The sequence below is a fragment of the Notolepis coatsorum genome, assembly GCF_963971535.1.
Source record: "Notolepis coatsorum genome assembly, chromosome: 13".
Lineage (NCBI taxonomy): Eukaryota > Metazoa > Chordata > Actinopteri > Aulopiformes > Paralepididae > Notolepis > Notolepis coatsorum.
In genome coordinates, this window is record NC_140177.1 from 1,823,791 (window position 1) to 1,841,270 (window position 17,480).

The following is a 17,480-nucleotide window of genomic DNA, read 5'->3' on the forward strand; positions in this document are numbered from 1 at the left end:
TGAAAAGATACAAAGATATATTTTTTAAGCTGGATTTTCTAATACAGAAGAGGTATTATTTAGAACATTACTTCATATTTTTCTTGTTATTTATTTTGTCCAGTAAGACTTGAAAATATATATTATTTTGTCATAGGTTGATTTAGTTATTTTCTTGAGATTTGTCAGATAGATTACTTTAGGCATAATACAGCATGTTGAGTAACTTTGGTTATAGAGATATTATTTTGTTATATAAAATAATATAAACAATAATTTTATATATATATATATTATAATTTATGGAGGCATACCTTAAATATATTATAATGATAAGGCATCTTTGAATAAACTTTGAGTATCATTAAGTATCTTGAGGCTGAAGGCAGTGTCCTCTTTAAAAAAAAATCACAATATGGTCACCCTTGAAGTCGCATTATAATTCACTTAATAAAATAATGACGAGTCAGCCTCCTAAAAAGACAAAAGTTAGTGACACGACTCACACCGCCGCCGCCAAAGTAAGGACTTTGCTCTGTATCGTCAATCAATGGTCAAATAAATATTTGATTAAGGAATATAATATGCCTTTTTGTATTATTTCTGTGTATCAGCTAAATGTATATATTTTTATGTTAAAAAATTTACAAACCGCCGCTTATCAACTAACCGGTTAATCGGCAGGTGACGTATGTTGCTCAGTAGTTGCTGATGTCTGCTCAGGAGGTTTGAGTGTTTGCTCAGACCGAAAAAAAAATTAGAGGGAACATTGCTTGGCACTTAATTCCAGTTATATCTCCGTGCAGGTGGTGGCATTGCATAAGTCCGGCCAGTGTTGTATGATCCCTGCTGTTGCCCCCTATTATCTCGGCGGTCGGTCCTGTCATCTCTGCGGTTGTCATACTGCTGCTGGTAGTTGCCTGCTCCTGCTCCCCCTCCACGGTTCATGTTCTGTTGGTAGGCAGATCCCTGGGACTGCATGGAACGGTCCCAGCCTTGGCCTCCATACTGCTGCTGCTGCATGTGGCTTGAATTGCCTTCATCCCTTGGAAATTGTGGAGGGTTGAATGGGGGAGGTGCCCCTAGCAAACTCTGCTGCCTAGAATGTGAAGGCTGGCTGTCCCTGCGTGGAGGACGGTAGTTTACTTGGCTGTAGTTGCTCGGGGGAGGGGCATTGCTGTACTGTCCGCCCCTGTTCATGCTGTGACCCAGAGCCCTGAAGCCGGACTGGTCCAGGTGGGCTTGCTGTCTGTTGGAGTTGAACCCCAGCTGGGGCCTCCAACCTCCACCTCCTCCACGGCCTCCTCCACGGTTCCCCCTTTCCCAATCTCCTAGCAAACTCTGCTGCCTAGAATGTGAAGGCTGGCTGTCCCTGCATGGAGGACGGTAGTTTCCTTGGCTGTAGTTGCTCGGGGGAGGGGCATTGCTGTACTGTCCGCCCCTGTTCATGCTGTGACCCAGAGCCCTGAAGCTGGACTGGTCCAGGTGGGCTTGCTGTCTGTTGGAGTTGAACCCCAGCTGCGGCCTCCAACCTCCACCTCCTCCACGGCCTCCTCCACGGTTCCCCCTTTCCCAATCTCCAGGTTTGAGTACTTTGGTGGGGGTCTTGGCCCCGGCAAGGACAATAGCCTTGAACACAAAGTCGTCTTTAAACTGAGGATCCTTGAATTTCACTCCTAGTGCAGTGTTCTGTGCAATGTCACGGAGCATTGGGATAGGAGACAGCACTGGCTTATCGGGTAGAATAGGGTTGTCATCAAGATTGAATATACCTTGGACTCCATGGCAGAGTTCTGCAGGGAACTCTGTGCTCTCGTGAGATTCTGACCGGTAGAGCTCCTGGATGAAGTCACAGAGAGGGTGGGACTTCCCTACAAACAGCACAGCACTTCCCAGGCTGTTCCTTCTCAGTTCCTCAGTGCTGAGGTTAGGATACACATCAGCCAGCGCAGCCCTCAGCCTGCGCTCATCCACGAAGGGCAACAATGCCACGCCCTGCCAAGCATACATCTTGCCATTCAAATCAATGGCAAAGTCATCAGGGTAGAAGTCAATGATTGCGGATTCTGGGGTGCACATCAGTTCGCGCCATGTTGTGGGCAGGAAGTTTCCACTAGCCGCAGGAAAGACACCCATCAGCTGCTCCAGTGGCTTGAACGGCATGGTTCCCTTTTCAAACTCTGTGAACAAGCCTTTGATGTCTTTGAAGTCAGATGCAAATGGGGCATAGTGGAATGGGAAATACCACTTCCAGGAGGCACAGCCCTGGTAGTAGTACATCAGCACCCAGCAGAGACCCTCAACATATGACTTGACAACCTTGCGCTTGAAGTCCTCATCATCAACTGCCACGTCAAACTTTGTCTTGTAGTATCTCTGCTTCCAACCCTCCTCCCACAGCCTGACGTTGTCTTCTGGATCAGGCTCGCTGTCACTGTCTCTCCCGCCAAGGGCCTGGGGGGCAAACTGGCCAGTGGTCACGTGGGCTTTCTCCGCCTTCATACTCTTCTTCTTCTTCTCCTTATTTATTCTCTTAAAGCGCTCGTCGTCTTTTTTGCGTTTTCTGAAGATGTTGTCTTCAGCCACGCCAACTGCTTGCATGACAAGTTCAGCACGTTCCAGGTTGACAAAGCCATTCTCTGTGACATAACCTCCAGTTTTGTGCACAACGTCTTTGTAGATCCCAACCAGTCGATCTATAGCTCCCTCTCTGATTTCTAAGGATGGTAAATGGGGCAGAAAATCATTGCCAACAAAGAAGCACATGAAGACCCAGTCATCAATGGTCCTCTCAAAGTCGAAGGGAAATGGCAGGCCAGGCATGGTCAGTTCTTTCTCCAGGTACTCACGCAAAACGCAAAGCCTTATGAATATGAACTCTTGCTCTGAACCCGGCATGGTGTCTGCGAACTCATCATGCTCTCCCTGTTTCTCTCTGGCAGTTCGCTGGCATTCTTTGATCTCGTGGCCCTTCTGTCCACAGAGGGCACAGGGTCTGGGCTGGTTGGGTTTAAACTCCTCCCTGATGATGGTGAAGTTGGGCTCATGAGTGGCAAGGCCCAGCATGATCAGATCAGCATCAGCTCCACACAGGCAGTGATGAGTGTTGGGGTCATGATTGGGTTGAGCTCTCTGTCTCCTGATGTAGTCCATGATCTTGTGCTCACCCTCACCAGGAACACTGGCATCAGACAGGAGGACTGTGATGTTACGCCATCCAGGATCATTGGTGAGTCTATCTGCCACATAGTAGCGAAGACACTGTGCAAGGTTGTCCATGAATTCCGTTCCTGGAGTGATGCAGTTGCTGTCAAATCTCTCCTTTATCTCATCAGGTGGAAGGTACCCTCCTTTCCCGATGATCTCCTCCCTCATCCGGTCTTTTTCCTCAGTCAGTTCTGCTCCTTCCTTAGAGGCCCGGAATCTCCTGGATCGCTGCTGGTTCATTTTAGCACGCGGGGCCACACCATCAATAGCCATGTAGAGAACTCTTCTGGGACGGCAAATATTGATCAGGCGATCAATGTATGCAAAAATGGCAACCATCATTTCATCCTCATTTTTGGGCGGAGCTTCGTTTTCAGGATGCGTGCATGGGTGAATAATCCCGTTCATGTCCAAATACAAATTGTCGAATTCCACTGCATTGGGGTTTGGCTTGCTGGTATCAACAGGAATGCGTACTCCATTGCATTCCTTGGACTTCTCCTCAAGACAATGCACAACAATTGATGCATACTTTCGACTCAGCCAACGGAAAAATGCAGGAACCCCCATTTCCAATATATTATCACGCAACAATTAGCTAGAAAATCGGAAAATGCGTGGTATTCTTGTCACTCATGCACAAGGTAAGAAAACTGTATTTTCCCAGTCTCCAAAATCACCGCCGACTCCACACAGGAAAATTCCTTCGTAGTGTACCAGCCGTTAATCTACTTGCTGGCTTCTGGCTTCAGTTCATTGTTGAGTCCATCCTTTTGGTCCCGTCCAGTCTGGTCGAAGATGCAACTGACACAGAGAGAGAATCGTGGCTATAAAAAACTCTTGACTTGACTTGACTAGAACATTTGTGATGTCACAGTATGATGTCATAATCAAACATTCTAGAACATTTGTGATGTCACAGTATGATTTCATAATCAAACATTCTAGAACATTTGTGATGTCACAGTATGATGTCATAATCAAACTCCTATAACATTTGCGTATCTATTCAACAATTCTCTCAGAAGATCTCATTGTGCATCTTGAAACAGTACTGAAAAGTACTGAACAGATAGACTAAACAACATAGATTGAAGCCTGCATTTCTCAACCAAGGTGCCTTGCTGACCGTTTTGCTGTGGAAAGAGACAACCCTACCTTTTCTATATGAATTGAAAATGGGGGACCCTGATGGAAACAAGACAAACGTCTTTCTCAGGTCTGCATCCCCTTAACAATTGTATGTATTGAGCCGTACTGTATTGTACCCATTCTGCAATCTGTTAAATAAAGTTTTCATTCATTCATTCATCATTCATTCATTCATTCATTCATCCCTCTCCCGTTGGCCGGCGGTGCACAGGCATCACCCACACTTTCACAATTTCCCCGCGCGGAATTGTCTAGTTCAATACATTAGAATCCAATCTAAATTGTTATTTAATACGGAGCAAAGAGGTCTCCAAAACGCCTCCATTTCCCATGATGCATCGTTATACCGGAAATACGAAGGAATGCCATGGAAACGGCAGAGCGGCGTCATTTTGAAACTCTTTGCTGCTACTATTAGCTTCCAGGTTAGCAGGGAAATCATACACACACCGGCTACGATAGCTTGTTGTCTTGTGCAAATAACGGCTATACCCCGTCTTTACCGAATGGAATATTTATCTGGAAGGAGGTCCTCCCAGACCCCTGAAGCAAGAGACAGGTGAGCTAACTAAAGCTAACGTCAGTTAGGGTGGAGCAGAGAAACCAAGCTCACAACAAAGATGCGTTTAACTGATGTTTTGATTTGATTTGATGTTTTTTTTATTTTCGTGTCTGATTGATTGAAAACTATTAACAGATTGCAGAATGGGTACAATACAGTACATGTGTATGTCATATATCTGTTATGATGAATTGAAAATGGGGGACCCTGATGTAAACAAGACGAAAGTCTTTCTCTGGTCTGCATCCCCTTAACAATTGTGTGTATTGAGCTGTGTACTGTACCCATTCTGCAATCTGTTAATACCGTTTTCAATCAATCAGTACAGCTCAATACACACAATTGTTAAGGGGATGCAGACCAGAGAAAGACTTTCGTCTTGTTTACATCAGGGTAATAATGATAACAAACTATCATTACACATGGGCAAAACAGAGTCCATTCTCTTCGGTTCAAATAACAAACTCAGCAAGACCGACGGCTTCTCAGTTACAGTGGGTGACAATATTGTCACAAGGAAAGATGAAATTACCTACCTGGGTTCCATCCTAGAGGCTAATCTCTCCTGTGACAAAATGGCATCCAATGTAATAAAAAAAGTCAACCAACAAACTTGTTTCTTGTACCGGATCTCCTCTCTGGTAAACATAACAACAATACCCTGAAGACTCTGGCAGGAGCACTCATTCAATGGTACTACGACTATGCGTGCACCTCATGGTACCAAAGCACCTCAAAGGCGCTAAAAACAAAATGACAAACATCTCAAAACAAACTGGTCAGACTACTGCTTGACCTTACTCCTAGAACCCACCTCACCCCTGCCCACTTTAACAACCTAGGATGGCTTAGAGTAGACGACAGAGTACAGCAACTTGCAATGGGCCTGGTCTACAAGATACACTATACGACCAAGGTACCCATGTACATGTCAAAATACTTCCCAAAGGTCAGTGAATACCACGATCACAACACCAGAGGGAGCTCCACAAATCATGTTAAACCCAGATTCGGCTCAAACAAGGGACTAAACACGTTTAGCAATTATGCCACATCAATGTGGAACGCCCTACCAAAAACTGTAAAGGAATGTGAATCACTCCACTTTCAAAACCACTCTCAAGGAACACCTACGGGAGACTGCAATTCGAAACTGGCCCCTGTCAATGTCATAACCCAACCCCCTCCAATGTACAGTAATTTACCTAGTATGGTTGTCAATATTCCAATGTACAGTTTTGCTTGTTTGTACAATGTCCCCCCCCCCCCCAACCCCCTCTAATGTAAATTACCTAGTATGATTGTCAATATCCCAATGTACAGTTTTGCTTGTACAGGTGTACAGTGTTTCCCCCCCCCCCCAACCCCTCCCTACCCAACCCCCCCCCACTCAACCCCACCCAACTTCCTCCAATGTACAGTTTCTACGTCAAATGTACTCCCTTTTGTGGACTCTTTTTATATCACAAACAGTACTGTATTTGCAAATCTGGTATGTCATAAATGTATAGATGTAGCAGTACTGTCTATCTGTATGTCATATATGTCCTGATGAATTGAAAATGGGGGACCCTGATGTAAACAAGACGAAAGTCTTTCTCTGGTCTGCATCCCCTTAACAATTGTGTGTATTGAGCCGTAGTGTATTTTATACCCATTCTGCAATCTGCTAATACAATTTTCAATCAATCAATCATGACGTCAGTCAACACTTCTTCCAAGAAGTTTTGATTTATGTCATTGTTCCAGTTCCTCTGCACGCGCCGCGGTCACATGGGCGTAGTGGCCAATCAGAGAAACGCTGAACACAAGTTGGTTGCCTAAAATATTCACGCAGCCATGTTAGCATCGTCCTGAAGTCATTGGGGGGTGTGATGGATTCTGATTTATGTTAATGTTATCTTGCAGTAAACATGCTTGAATGACGCTAGCATGAACACTTGACGACCGGTACAAAAAAAAAAACAGAGGATGACCTAGCCTCAGCCTCTTTTCCACCGAGCATAAACAAATAGGACATTTAAATGATGCAAATGTGTTGTCATTATACAGCACAAGTACAGTACAACGAAAATACGTTTGACATCCAACCACAGTGCAAATGTAACAGTAAAGTACAATAGTAATATACAATGTACAGGTGATTGGGTATACAATATATAAATGAGTACTACAGAGTAATAGTGCTAATCAGATGTACAGAGTTGGAGTATTAGTAGTACAGTGACACAGGTATAAAGACACACACTATAGTAGTAAGTCATACTGGCCAGCAGCGTAACTAGTAAGAGTAGGTAAGGGATACTATATCTACAGATATGTAAAAAGGATTATATGTATATATTATATATATATATATATATATATATATATATACATTGACTACTACACTATTGCTACATAACATTGACTGAATACATATTTGGCCACCTCTACCTTCAGTCAGTGTAGAATCAAGAATCAAGAGGTTTATTTGTCACATACATACCAGGGCATGTAGTGAAATCCGGGTGGTCATGCCCGCATCGATTGTGCAAAATACAATAATAAAATAGGCATAGAAAAAAATAAAATAAAAATAGGTAAGACACAAGATGTGCATGATAAAAAAAAGACATGCTAAGTTCCTGAGAAACTGGTTCCTATGTAATGTACACTACTAAACAATATACAATTTACAATTTTATACTTAATATACTATACCTCCTCCTTTAAAGTGACTTTTCCATTATTTAAAGTGACATTTTGTTTAAAGTGATTGTTTTAGCGGTTGCTGCATGAGTGTAGTGTGTGTGTGTGCTCATGTGTACTTGTTAGGGATGCTCGATATTGGCTTTTTTACCGATACCGATATACCGATATTGTCCAACTCTTAATTTCCGATACCGATATCAACCGATACCGATATATGCGGGCCCCCCCCCCCCCCCCCCCAAAAACGGAATAATTTCAGGTAATTAACATTACATATCTCTTGTTGTGGAATTAACACAACATTATGCATACTTTTGACAATAAATAAAATCTGAATTTGTTCTTACTTGCTTGCCTGGGTAAATAAAGGTTATATAAATGTAAAAAAATAATAAAAAAAAATTGAAAACCGATACCGATATTATCCGATATCACATTTTAATGCCGATATCGGCCGATAATATCGGACATCCCTAGTACTTGTGAGTGGAGAGTTCAGTGGTCAGTGTTCTGATGGCCTGGGGGAAGAAGAAGAAGCTGAGCCGGAGGAGTACAGTTGTGTTTTAAAAACTCTGTGTGTTTACCTGACCCACCACAACAGGGACGACAAGACCAAACAGATCCAGGAGATCCTCACCAACGTGGAGAAGCACTTCGGGGAGATGTGCCAGCTGTTCGCCGGCTACGTCCGGAAGACGGCCAGGTTACGAGACAAGGGGGACATGGTGGTCAAAGAGATCAGCCTGTACGCCGAGACGGAGACGCCGAACCTGAAGAGGGGCCTGCACCAGTTTGCCGGGCACCTGGCCAAGCTGCAGGATTACCGTCAAGCAGAGGTGCTGGTTTGATTTAAAATAAGATAAGATATTCCTTTATTTTATTTTTTGATCCACTTTTTCTCCTTGTTTTTCAATTTTTCTCCCATCCCAATTTCGTATAGCCAATTCTCCCCTCCCCTTTATTTCTTTATTTCTTTATTTCAGATCCCCATTAGTCACTGCCTCAGCAGCGACTATTCTTCCTGGGGTCTGGATACAAACATATAAAATTAAACAAGAATAATCAATAAACAACATAAAAACAAAACAAATATCAATAAAACACAGATAAAATATACAAACAATTATAGAACATTAAACCAATTAAAATCAGACATACAACCAAATATGTATGCCAAATTTTCTAATATAGAACAAAAACAAATATCAATAAAACAACAAATATCAATAAAACAACAAAGACAACAAAGACAACAATAACAAATATCCATAAAACAACAAATATCAATAAAACAACAAAGACATCTCAGAGCAAACTAAAACGTGCTCAAAAACAGCACAACATTCCATACACTCATACTCTAATACTCTTCATAACCACTAGACAAACACATGTCTTGAACGTTGCTCGCATATGCCCCCCACTGGCCGGTTGTAGGGAGGATAGAAGCCTTGCATCACGACGTGTCCCCTCCGATACACGAGGAGGCAGCCTGTCGCATCTTTTCACCTGCCAGCGCGGACTCTCAGTGGCGAGGTGTAACGTGTGGGAGGCTCACACTGCCCCCTGCCATTTCCTGTCTCTGCTGTGCAGGCGTCCCCCAACCGACCTGTAGGAGTCGCTGTCCACAACGTCCAGATTACCACCCATCGACTTCCCACCCGCTAACTCTGCCAATTGAGTCAGTATGACGGCCGGCCCAAGCCGGAGGCAACGCCGACAGCCGGAGTCGAACCCCGGTGTCTCTTGCGTTGGTGACAAGCGGAATGTCCGCTGCGCCACCCAGCCGCCATGTACGTCATATGTTGTAGTCCGTGCTGGTTTTGGTGGTCAAGAGTTAGACACACTTAGTGGTCAGACGTTCCTAATAGTTCTTGAGAGTATCCTCTCTTGGTAGCCTACCTCAACCTATTCACTATCAGAATGAGACTGGTACATGAGACAGATTGAATCAACAAACGTTACTGGTACATGAGACAGATTGAATCAACAAACGTTACTGGTACATGAGACAGATTGAATCAACAAACGTTACTGGTACATGAGACAGATTGAATCAACAAACGTTACTGGTACATGAGACAGATTGAATCAACAAACGTTACTGGTACATGAGACAGATTGAATCAACAAACGTTACTGGTACATGAGACAGATTGAATCAACAAACATTACTGGTACATGAGACAGATTGAATCAACAAACGTTACTGGTAAATGAGACAGATTGAATCAACAAACATTACTGGTACATGAGACAGATTGAATCAACAAACGTTACTGGTACATGAGACAGATTGAATCAACAAACGTTACTGGTAGGCTTGGGCGGTATCCTTATTTTCAAACCGGCAAACCTTTATGTTATAATACCCCGGTGCACGGTATTTGACGGTATGACTTTCATTTTCATCAGCGGGGGGGGGGTTACGTGTTACCAAGTAAACAAATCATCGTCAGCTCTCAGAATGGTAGTCCCGCACCGGTAGAAGCCCGCACCGTTTTAGCGTTAGCATCTAGCCTATAGCCATGGCAGACTATTTGATTCCTTAAGGGCTAGAAATTGCCTGGGTTTTGGTCATATGCTCCCGAAATGCTCCCGTTGTTTGGCTACTTCTATGTGCAGTGAAAACTACTCTAATGCTTTATAACCTAGTCATTGATTTAGTTCAGGGTAATCTAAGATTAGCCGCAGAGCTAACGCTACTTAACGTGAGCTAACGCTAGTTATTCAAGCTCAGTAGCTCACAGAGAGAGATAAACAGCTGACAGCGGATAGTACAGGACGGTACAAATACAATAAAAAGGCGGGTGGGGGCTGTTGTGTAAACCTTGTACTCTTTAGTTCACATATAATAAGAGACGGATTGCTCCACAACAACACTGCTCTCGTCACAACGCTTTACGGTATTTTCACAGCACTGTCGCAACATTACCGTAAAACGTGAACACCGTTGTGACCCACTCGCTCCACTAGAGCGGTCTCGCCCTCTGCTGGCGCGTGTGTGCACTACACTCAAAACTCCGTTTCACTGTTATAGAAACTGAAGCGCATCTGTGATTTTGACGGTGACGGACGGTATTGAAAATCAATACCGTAGGTATTTCTAAATACCCTGGTATACCTTAATACCGTCATACCGCCCAAGCCTAGTTACTGGTACATGAGACAGATTGAATCAACAAACGTTACTGGTACATGAGACAGATTGAATCAACAAACGTTACTGGTACATGAGACAGATTGAATCAACAAACGTTACTGGTACATGAGACAGATTGAATCAACAAACGTTACTGGTACATGAGACAGATTGAATCAACAAACGTTACTGGTAAATGAGACAGATTGAATCAACAAACGTTACTGGTAAATGAGACAGATTTAATCAACAAACGTTACTGGTACATGAGACAGATTGAATCAACAAACGTTACTGGTAAATGAGACAGATTGAATCAACAAACGTTACTGGTAAATGAGACAGATTGAATCAACAAACGTTACTGGTAAATGAGACGGATTGAATCAACCAAATTAAAACCAACGCGTTCCAGCAACACCCTTCATCAGGGTTACGTCATGCAGAACGAAAGTTACGTCATGTAGAACGTAACCCTGGTGAAAGGAACGTTGCCGAAAACGCCTTGGTTTTAATTGTATGAATAAGGAGTGTTACTTTTAGAACAATCCATCTGCCTCCAAATAATTGCTGAATTCCTCTCCCTTTTTCCAGTTCCTTGGTTGAAGGACGGAGTTGTGACGGACCTTTTGTTTCTGTTTAACTGGCACCATGTGAAACAGATGGAGGCGTTTGATTTCCAGGGCTTAGACAGTCGACAATCGACAATGTTTTAAAGAACATTTGTACCTTAGGTAAACCCACTTAATTTTATTCTATGCTTTTATCCACCAATGATAGACATGCCCATAATACCAGACATGCTTAAAGTAGTCGCTTTACCCTACCTCTGCCTAGAACCAACGCTCTAAAGAAAACCGCAATGTATAGAGCCATAACATATTGGAATAGGATCCCATTACATATCATACGGACGGAAAACAAGGACGGTTTAAAAAATAAACTTAAAGGAGCCATAATCCGGAAGGAAATCAATATATGCCATGCATGAGTGTAGCTGCTGCCATGTTATCCAAACTTCTTCTGTGTACTTTTGTGTTTTTAATTAAAGGTATGGTGAAATGGATTAACCTATGACCTTTGGTTTTATTTTCTATTGATTATGTATGTGATATATGACTGATTTACACTGAATGTTTGTATGTGTATATCTGTGCGGACCCCAGGAAGAATAGTCAACACGTTAATGATGACTAATGGGGATCCTAATAAACATAAACATAAACAATACAGCCTGAGCTGAATATGATCCATTTTACAGGTGACGAGACTTGAAGCCAAAGTCGTAGAGCCGTTGACAAGTTACGGGACAGTTGTGAAGATCAGAAGAGTAAGTATTACTATGCCTATTTTATTATTCTATTCTATTATATTGTACTTTTATTATGATTTCGTTTTTATATTCCATTTTATTTTATTCTACCTTAATTGTCTTTTAATGTTGCAGCAAACGACCAAAACTACTTCCTTGTATGTGCAAACTTACTTGGCAATAAAGACCTTTCTGATTCTGATTCTGATTCTGATACAACTCTTAAATGGTAAGTATTATTACTATTAGGCATAAAACCCTTAAAGGGTAAGTATTATTAGTCATAACATCCTTAAGGGTAAGTATTATTAGGCATACAACTATTAATAGTTAAATAGTTGTATGCCTAATAATACTTCACTTTAAGTGTTTCATGTCTAATAATACTTACCCTTTAATAGTTTTATGCCTAATAATACTTCACTTTAAGTGTATCATGTCTAATAATACTTACCCTTTAATAGCTGTATGCCTAATAATACTTCACTTTAAGTGTTTCATGTCTAATAAATGAAACATGTGAAATATGTGTGGAATGTACAGACTATGCAGGCTGTTGTTACCCTCTGTGTCCACCAGAGGGGATCATTTGTTTATCTATTACATTTCACTTTGCTTTGTTGTGTCTCTGTCATTTCTGTTGCTGTTGTTGAGCCTACACAGCATTGAATGAGCACGCCTGTTTCTGAAATGGGAACTACTTAACATTTGATTAAACTTCTCAGGCTGGGAAATGAAGCTGAACCAAATGCCTGCATGCTGGGTGAATGAATACATTAATTATAGGACAGGAAGGGTATGATTGTTTGCAGGCCAGGGTATATATTTATTTATGTATACATCTCCGGTGTTAAAGAAATTATTCTTAGTTATATTTCACTTTAGGAGAACAGGTCCATTTTCAGCAGCCTTGCCTCTCACGTAAATGCACCTACAAGTGAGCAAGCTTTTTGGGGACCTAGTTTAAATATCATACTTATAGGTATAAACAAAGATTTCAATAAAAACAATTCTCAGTCGAAGGTACGCGTTTGTTTTGGCATTAGATGTGTCTTTATAGATGTATTATCTTTGAAAAATAAAAGCAGATCCGGTCCATTTGTTGTAGAAAGATTCTAAACATTCTGTGAAAAGTTGGTCAAACCAATTGTGTTAATTGTGTTGTGTTAATTACAGCTCAATGAAATGATAAGGTAGCAGTCGATGAACCTCATTTCATTGAGTTGTAATTAACCCTTTCACTGCCGCATTACCAAACGGTTATCCCTTTCACTGCGACAATACACAGACTATCACACTACAGACGGTAGGGCTACCGTTACTGTCGGTAGTGTGAAAGTAAAGGGTTAACCTTCTGTAGTGTGGCAGTGAAAGGGTTAACACAATGATTCAATGTCCCAGAGGACTTCACCGGTGGGCCATATTAAAACTAATTTACTCTCAATAACTGTCAAACTAGATGAACGTGTGCGAAACTGTTGACTTTGCGGATGTTGCGTGAGATTATGTGCTAAATAAGTCTGTGTTGTTTCTCGATCAAGCGCCCCCTTTTAACCCTTTCACTACCACACTACAGAAGGTTAACCCTTTCACTACCACACTAAAGCCGGTTAACCCGGTAGTGTGGTAGTGAAAGGGTTAACACCTTTTTTTTTTTATCCACTTTTTCTCCTTATTTTTCTATTTTTCTCCCATGCCAATTTCGTAATTCCAATTCTCCTTTCCCCTGTCTTGAACGTTGCTAGACTATGCCTCCCACTGGTCGGCTGTAGTGAGGATAGAAGCCTTGCATCACGTGTCCCCTCCGGTACACGAGGAGGCAGCCTGTCGCATCTTTTCACCAGACAGCGCGAACTCTCAGTGGCGAGGAGTAACGCGTGGGAGGCTCACGCTGCCCCCGATACTTCCTGTTTTCTGCTGTACAGGCGCACCAACCGACCTGTAGGAGTCGCTGTCCACAACGTCCAATCCCCACCCACCGGCTTTCCCACCCTCTAACACTTGCCAATTGTGTTAGTATGACGGCCGGCCAAGCCGGAAGCAACGACGAGAGCCGGGCTCGATACCAACATCTCCTGCGTTAGTGGCGAGCGCCTTGCCCACTGCGCCACCCAGCCGCAGGTTAACACTTTGTTGTGTGGCAGTGAAAGGGTTAATAGTCGTATGCCTAATAATACTTACCCTTAACCCTTTCACTGCCACACTACAGAAGGTTAACCCTTTACCGTCAGACGGTTGCCACGCGACAAAGTGTTAAACCTTTCACTACCACACTACCGGTTAACCGTCTTTTAGAAAGGGTTAACCTGCTGTTGTGTGGCAGTGAAAGGGTTAACCTTCTCTGCATTGTCGCAGTGAAACGGTTAACCGTCTGGTAGTGTGGCAGTGAAAGGGATTTTATGACTAATAATACTTACCCTTTAAGGGTTTTATGCCTAATAATACTTACCCTTAACCTTCTGTATTGTCGCAGTGAAAGGGTTAACCGTTTGGCAGTGTGGTAGTGACAGCGTTAATGACCCCCCCCCCCCCCCCCCCCCCCCCCCCCCCCTGCAGGACGACCTGAAGGCTTCGCAGAGTGCCCGCGACAAAGAGACCAAACAGATGTCCCAGCTGGAGAAGACCCGACAGAGGAACCCCTCCGACCGCCACATCATCGTATCCTCCACACACAGGGCCGCTGGGCCATCAATCCATTTTCTTTTATCGATTAATTCGAATTCATGATTTAGGACGATGTTTAAAAATGAAAATCGATTTTCACTTTTTTTCCCCTTAAGAGTCACCTTTTATTTGACAAAAAGTGATGTTTGGTGAAAGTTAGATTTGCACATTATTATTAATCCCAATAGGGAAATTCATTCTTGTTTGATGATCAAGAGGCACCTTTTTATTTTGGTTTAAATTTGGTTTGGTGAAAAAGCAAGTTATTTCACTATTAATCCCAATAGGGACATTCATCTTTGTTTGATCAAGAGTAACATTTCATCTTGGTTTGATAAAAAAAAAAAAAAAAAAAAATTGGTTAAATAAAAACAAAGCTTATTTGAATGACTTCCTTGGCTTTTCTAGTTTTTAAGAGAGAAAAATCGATTAAGATCGTAAATCGGATGTGGTGTGAACAAATCTGAGATTTAGTTTTTAGGCCATATCGCCCAGCCCTACCTCAACATGCTCTTCTAGAACCTCACCCAGGGCTGCTCCATTAGCTCTCCTAATCACAATATTGAAATCACGATTATTAAACGCGATTACTCATTGACTTGAAAACGTCATATGACGACGACTGAATTTGTTTGACCTTTCTTCTCGACCAAAGGCTGCCTTTCTGTCTTCTACAAAGTTACTAAAGACGTTTCAAAATAACTGGAGAAACGTGCCGTGGCTCCTCCCTCCTCCCTCTCAACACCAGCTGAAACTACTGTGTGGAATTGGGGGGGGGGGGGGGGGCTTGGGGTGGAGCGCTGTGAAGGAAGGGTGCGCTGCATTTACAACACAAGACTAAATGAGAGCAACGCGGCATGCGATTATCTAGTTCTCATGATCGTGGAAGCCAAAATCTGAATTGAAATTGAAACTTGATTAATCACCCAACCTAACACAAACCAAACCATGCTAGACCGTGGCTAGCCCCAGCCAGGCTGAACATAGCTAAAAAGAGACACAAACCCAGGCTGAATTTTGCTAATGGAGATGATGCATTAGACGTGCCATCACGAAAACATCCCAAACTACAGTTTTATGCACCCATAACTGAAGAGGAACTGTCTCAAATCATCCCATGGTATGGTATGGTTGGGTTTATGTCTCCATTGCATTTCTTGTAAACTCTCCAGTTGCTAGGCAACCTTTCAAACTTCACATCACCAACTGGTACACAAGCTAAAGCATGGCTAAACCCTGGCTAGTGGAGACGAGGCCACAGCACGGCTAAACCCTGGCTAGTGGGGACGAGGCCACAGCGCGGCTAAACCCTGGCTAGTGGAGACGAGGCCACAGCACGGCTAAACCCTGGCTAGTGGAGACGAGGCCACAGCGCGGCTAAACCCTGGCTAGTGGGGACGAGGCCACAGCGCGGCTAAACCCTGGCTAGTGGGGACGAGGCCACAGCGCGGCTAAACCCTGGCTAGTGGGGAGGAGGCCACAGCGCGGCTAAACCCTGGCTAGTGGAGACGAGGCCACAGCACGGCTAAACCCTGGCTAGTGGAGACAAGGCCACAGCACGGCTAAACCCTGGCTAGTGGAGACGAGGCCACAGCACGGCTAAACCCTGGCTAGTGGAGACGAGGCCACAGCACGGCTAAACCCTGGCTAGCGGAGACAAGGCCACAGCACGGCTAAACCCTGGCTAGTGGAGACGAGGCCACAGCACGGCTAAACCCTGGCTAGTGGAGACGAGGCCACAGCACGGCTAAACCCTGGCTAGTGGAGACGAGGCCACAGCACGGCTAAACCCTGGCTAGTGGGGACGAGGCCACAGCGCGGCTAAACCCTGGCTAGTGGAGACAAGGCCACAGCACGGCTAAACCCTGGCTAGTGGAGACGAGGCCACAGCACGGCTAAACCCTGGCTAGTGGAGACGAGGCCACAGCACGGCTAAACCCTGGCTAGTGGAGACGAGGCCACAGCACGGCTAAACCCTGGCTAGTGGAGACGAGGCCACAGCACGGCTAAACCCTGGCTAGTGGAGACGAGGCCACAGCACGGCTAAACCCTGGCTAGTGGGGACGAGGCCACAGCACGGCTAAACCCTGGCTAGTGGAGACGAGGCCACAGCGCGGCTAAACCCTGGCTAGTGGAGACGAGGCCACAGCACGGCTAAACCCTGGCTAGTGGAGACGAGGCCACAGCATGGCTAAACCCTGGCTAGTGGAGACGAGGCCACAGCACGGCTAAACCCTGGCTAGTGGAGACGAGGCCACAGCACGGCTAAACCCTGGCTAGTGGGGACGAGGCCACAGCTAAACACTGGCTAGTGGAGACGAGGCCACAGCATGGCTAAACCCTGGCTAGTGGAGACGAGGCCACAGCACGGCTAAACCCTGGCTAGTGGGGACGAGGCCACAGCACGGCTAAACCCTGGCTAGTGGGGACGAGGCCACAGCACGGCTAAACCCTGGCTAGTGGAGACGAGGCCACAGCGCGGCTAAACCCTGGCTAGTGGAGACGAGGCCACAGCGCGGCTAAACCCTGGCTAGTGGAGACGAGGCCACAGCACGGCTAAACCCTGGCTAGTGGGGACGAGGCCACAGCACGGCTAAACCCTGGCTAGTGGAGACGAGGCCACAGCACGGCTAAACCCTGGCTAGTGGGGACGAGGCCACAGCACGGCTAAACCCTGGCTAGTGGAGACGAGGCCACAGCACGGCTAAACCCTGGCTAGTGGAGACAAGGCACGAGTCTACGACTCTACGGGCTGCACAGTGTGGTTC

At 44.4% G+C, this 17,480-nt stretch overlaps 2 protein-coding genes across 2 annotated transcripts in view; one reads left to right on the forward strand and one right to left on the reverse strand.

The window, feature by feature from the left end:
* Positions 1-759: 759 nt before the first annotated feature.
* LOC311238846 (5'-3' exoribonuclease 2-like) lies at positions 760-3,756 on the reverse strand (the record flags this gene model as incomplete). The annotated part of the gene is made up of 2 exons (XM_084327046.1): positions 760-1,280; positions 1,518-3,756. The coding sequence occupies 2 exons, from the start codon at positions 3,754-3,756 to the stop codon at positions 760-762; spliced, it is 2,760 nt and encodes a 919-aa protein (XP_084183172.1).
* A 957-nt stretch (positions 3,757-4,713) lies between these two features.
* The window catches only part of cibar1 (CBY1 interacting BAR domain containing 1), a 38,614-nt gene continuing 25,847 nt past the window's right edge, over positions 4,714-17,480 (forward strand). The window contains exons 1-4 of the mRNA XM_084327047.1: positions 4,714-4,897; positions 8,196-8,430; positions 11,998-12,066; positions 14,605-14,727. Coding sequence (XP_084183173.1) covers positions 4,845-4,897; positions 8,196-8,430; positions 11,998-12,066; positions 14,605-14,727 — 480 coding nt within the window. The 5' untranslated portion in view covers positions 4,714-4,844. The remainder of the gene's footprint in view (positions 4,898-8,195; positions 8,431-11,997; positions 12,067-14,604; positions 14,728-17,480) is intronic.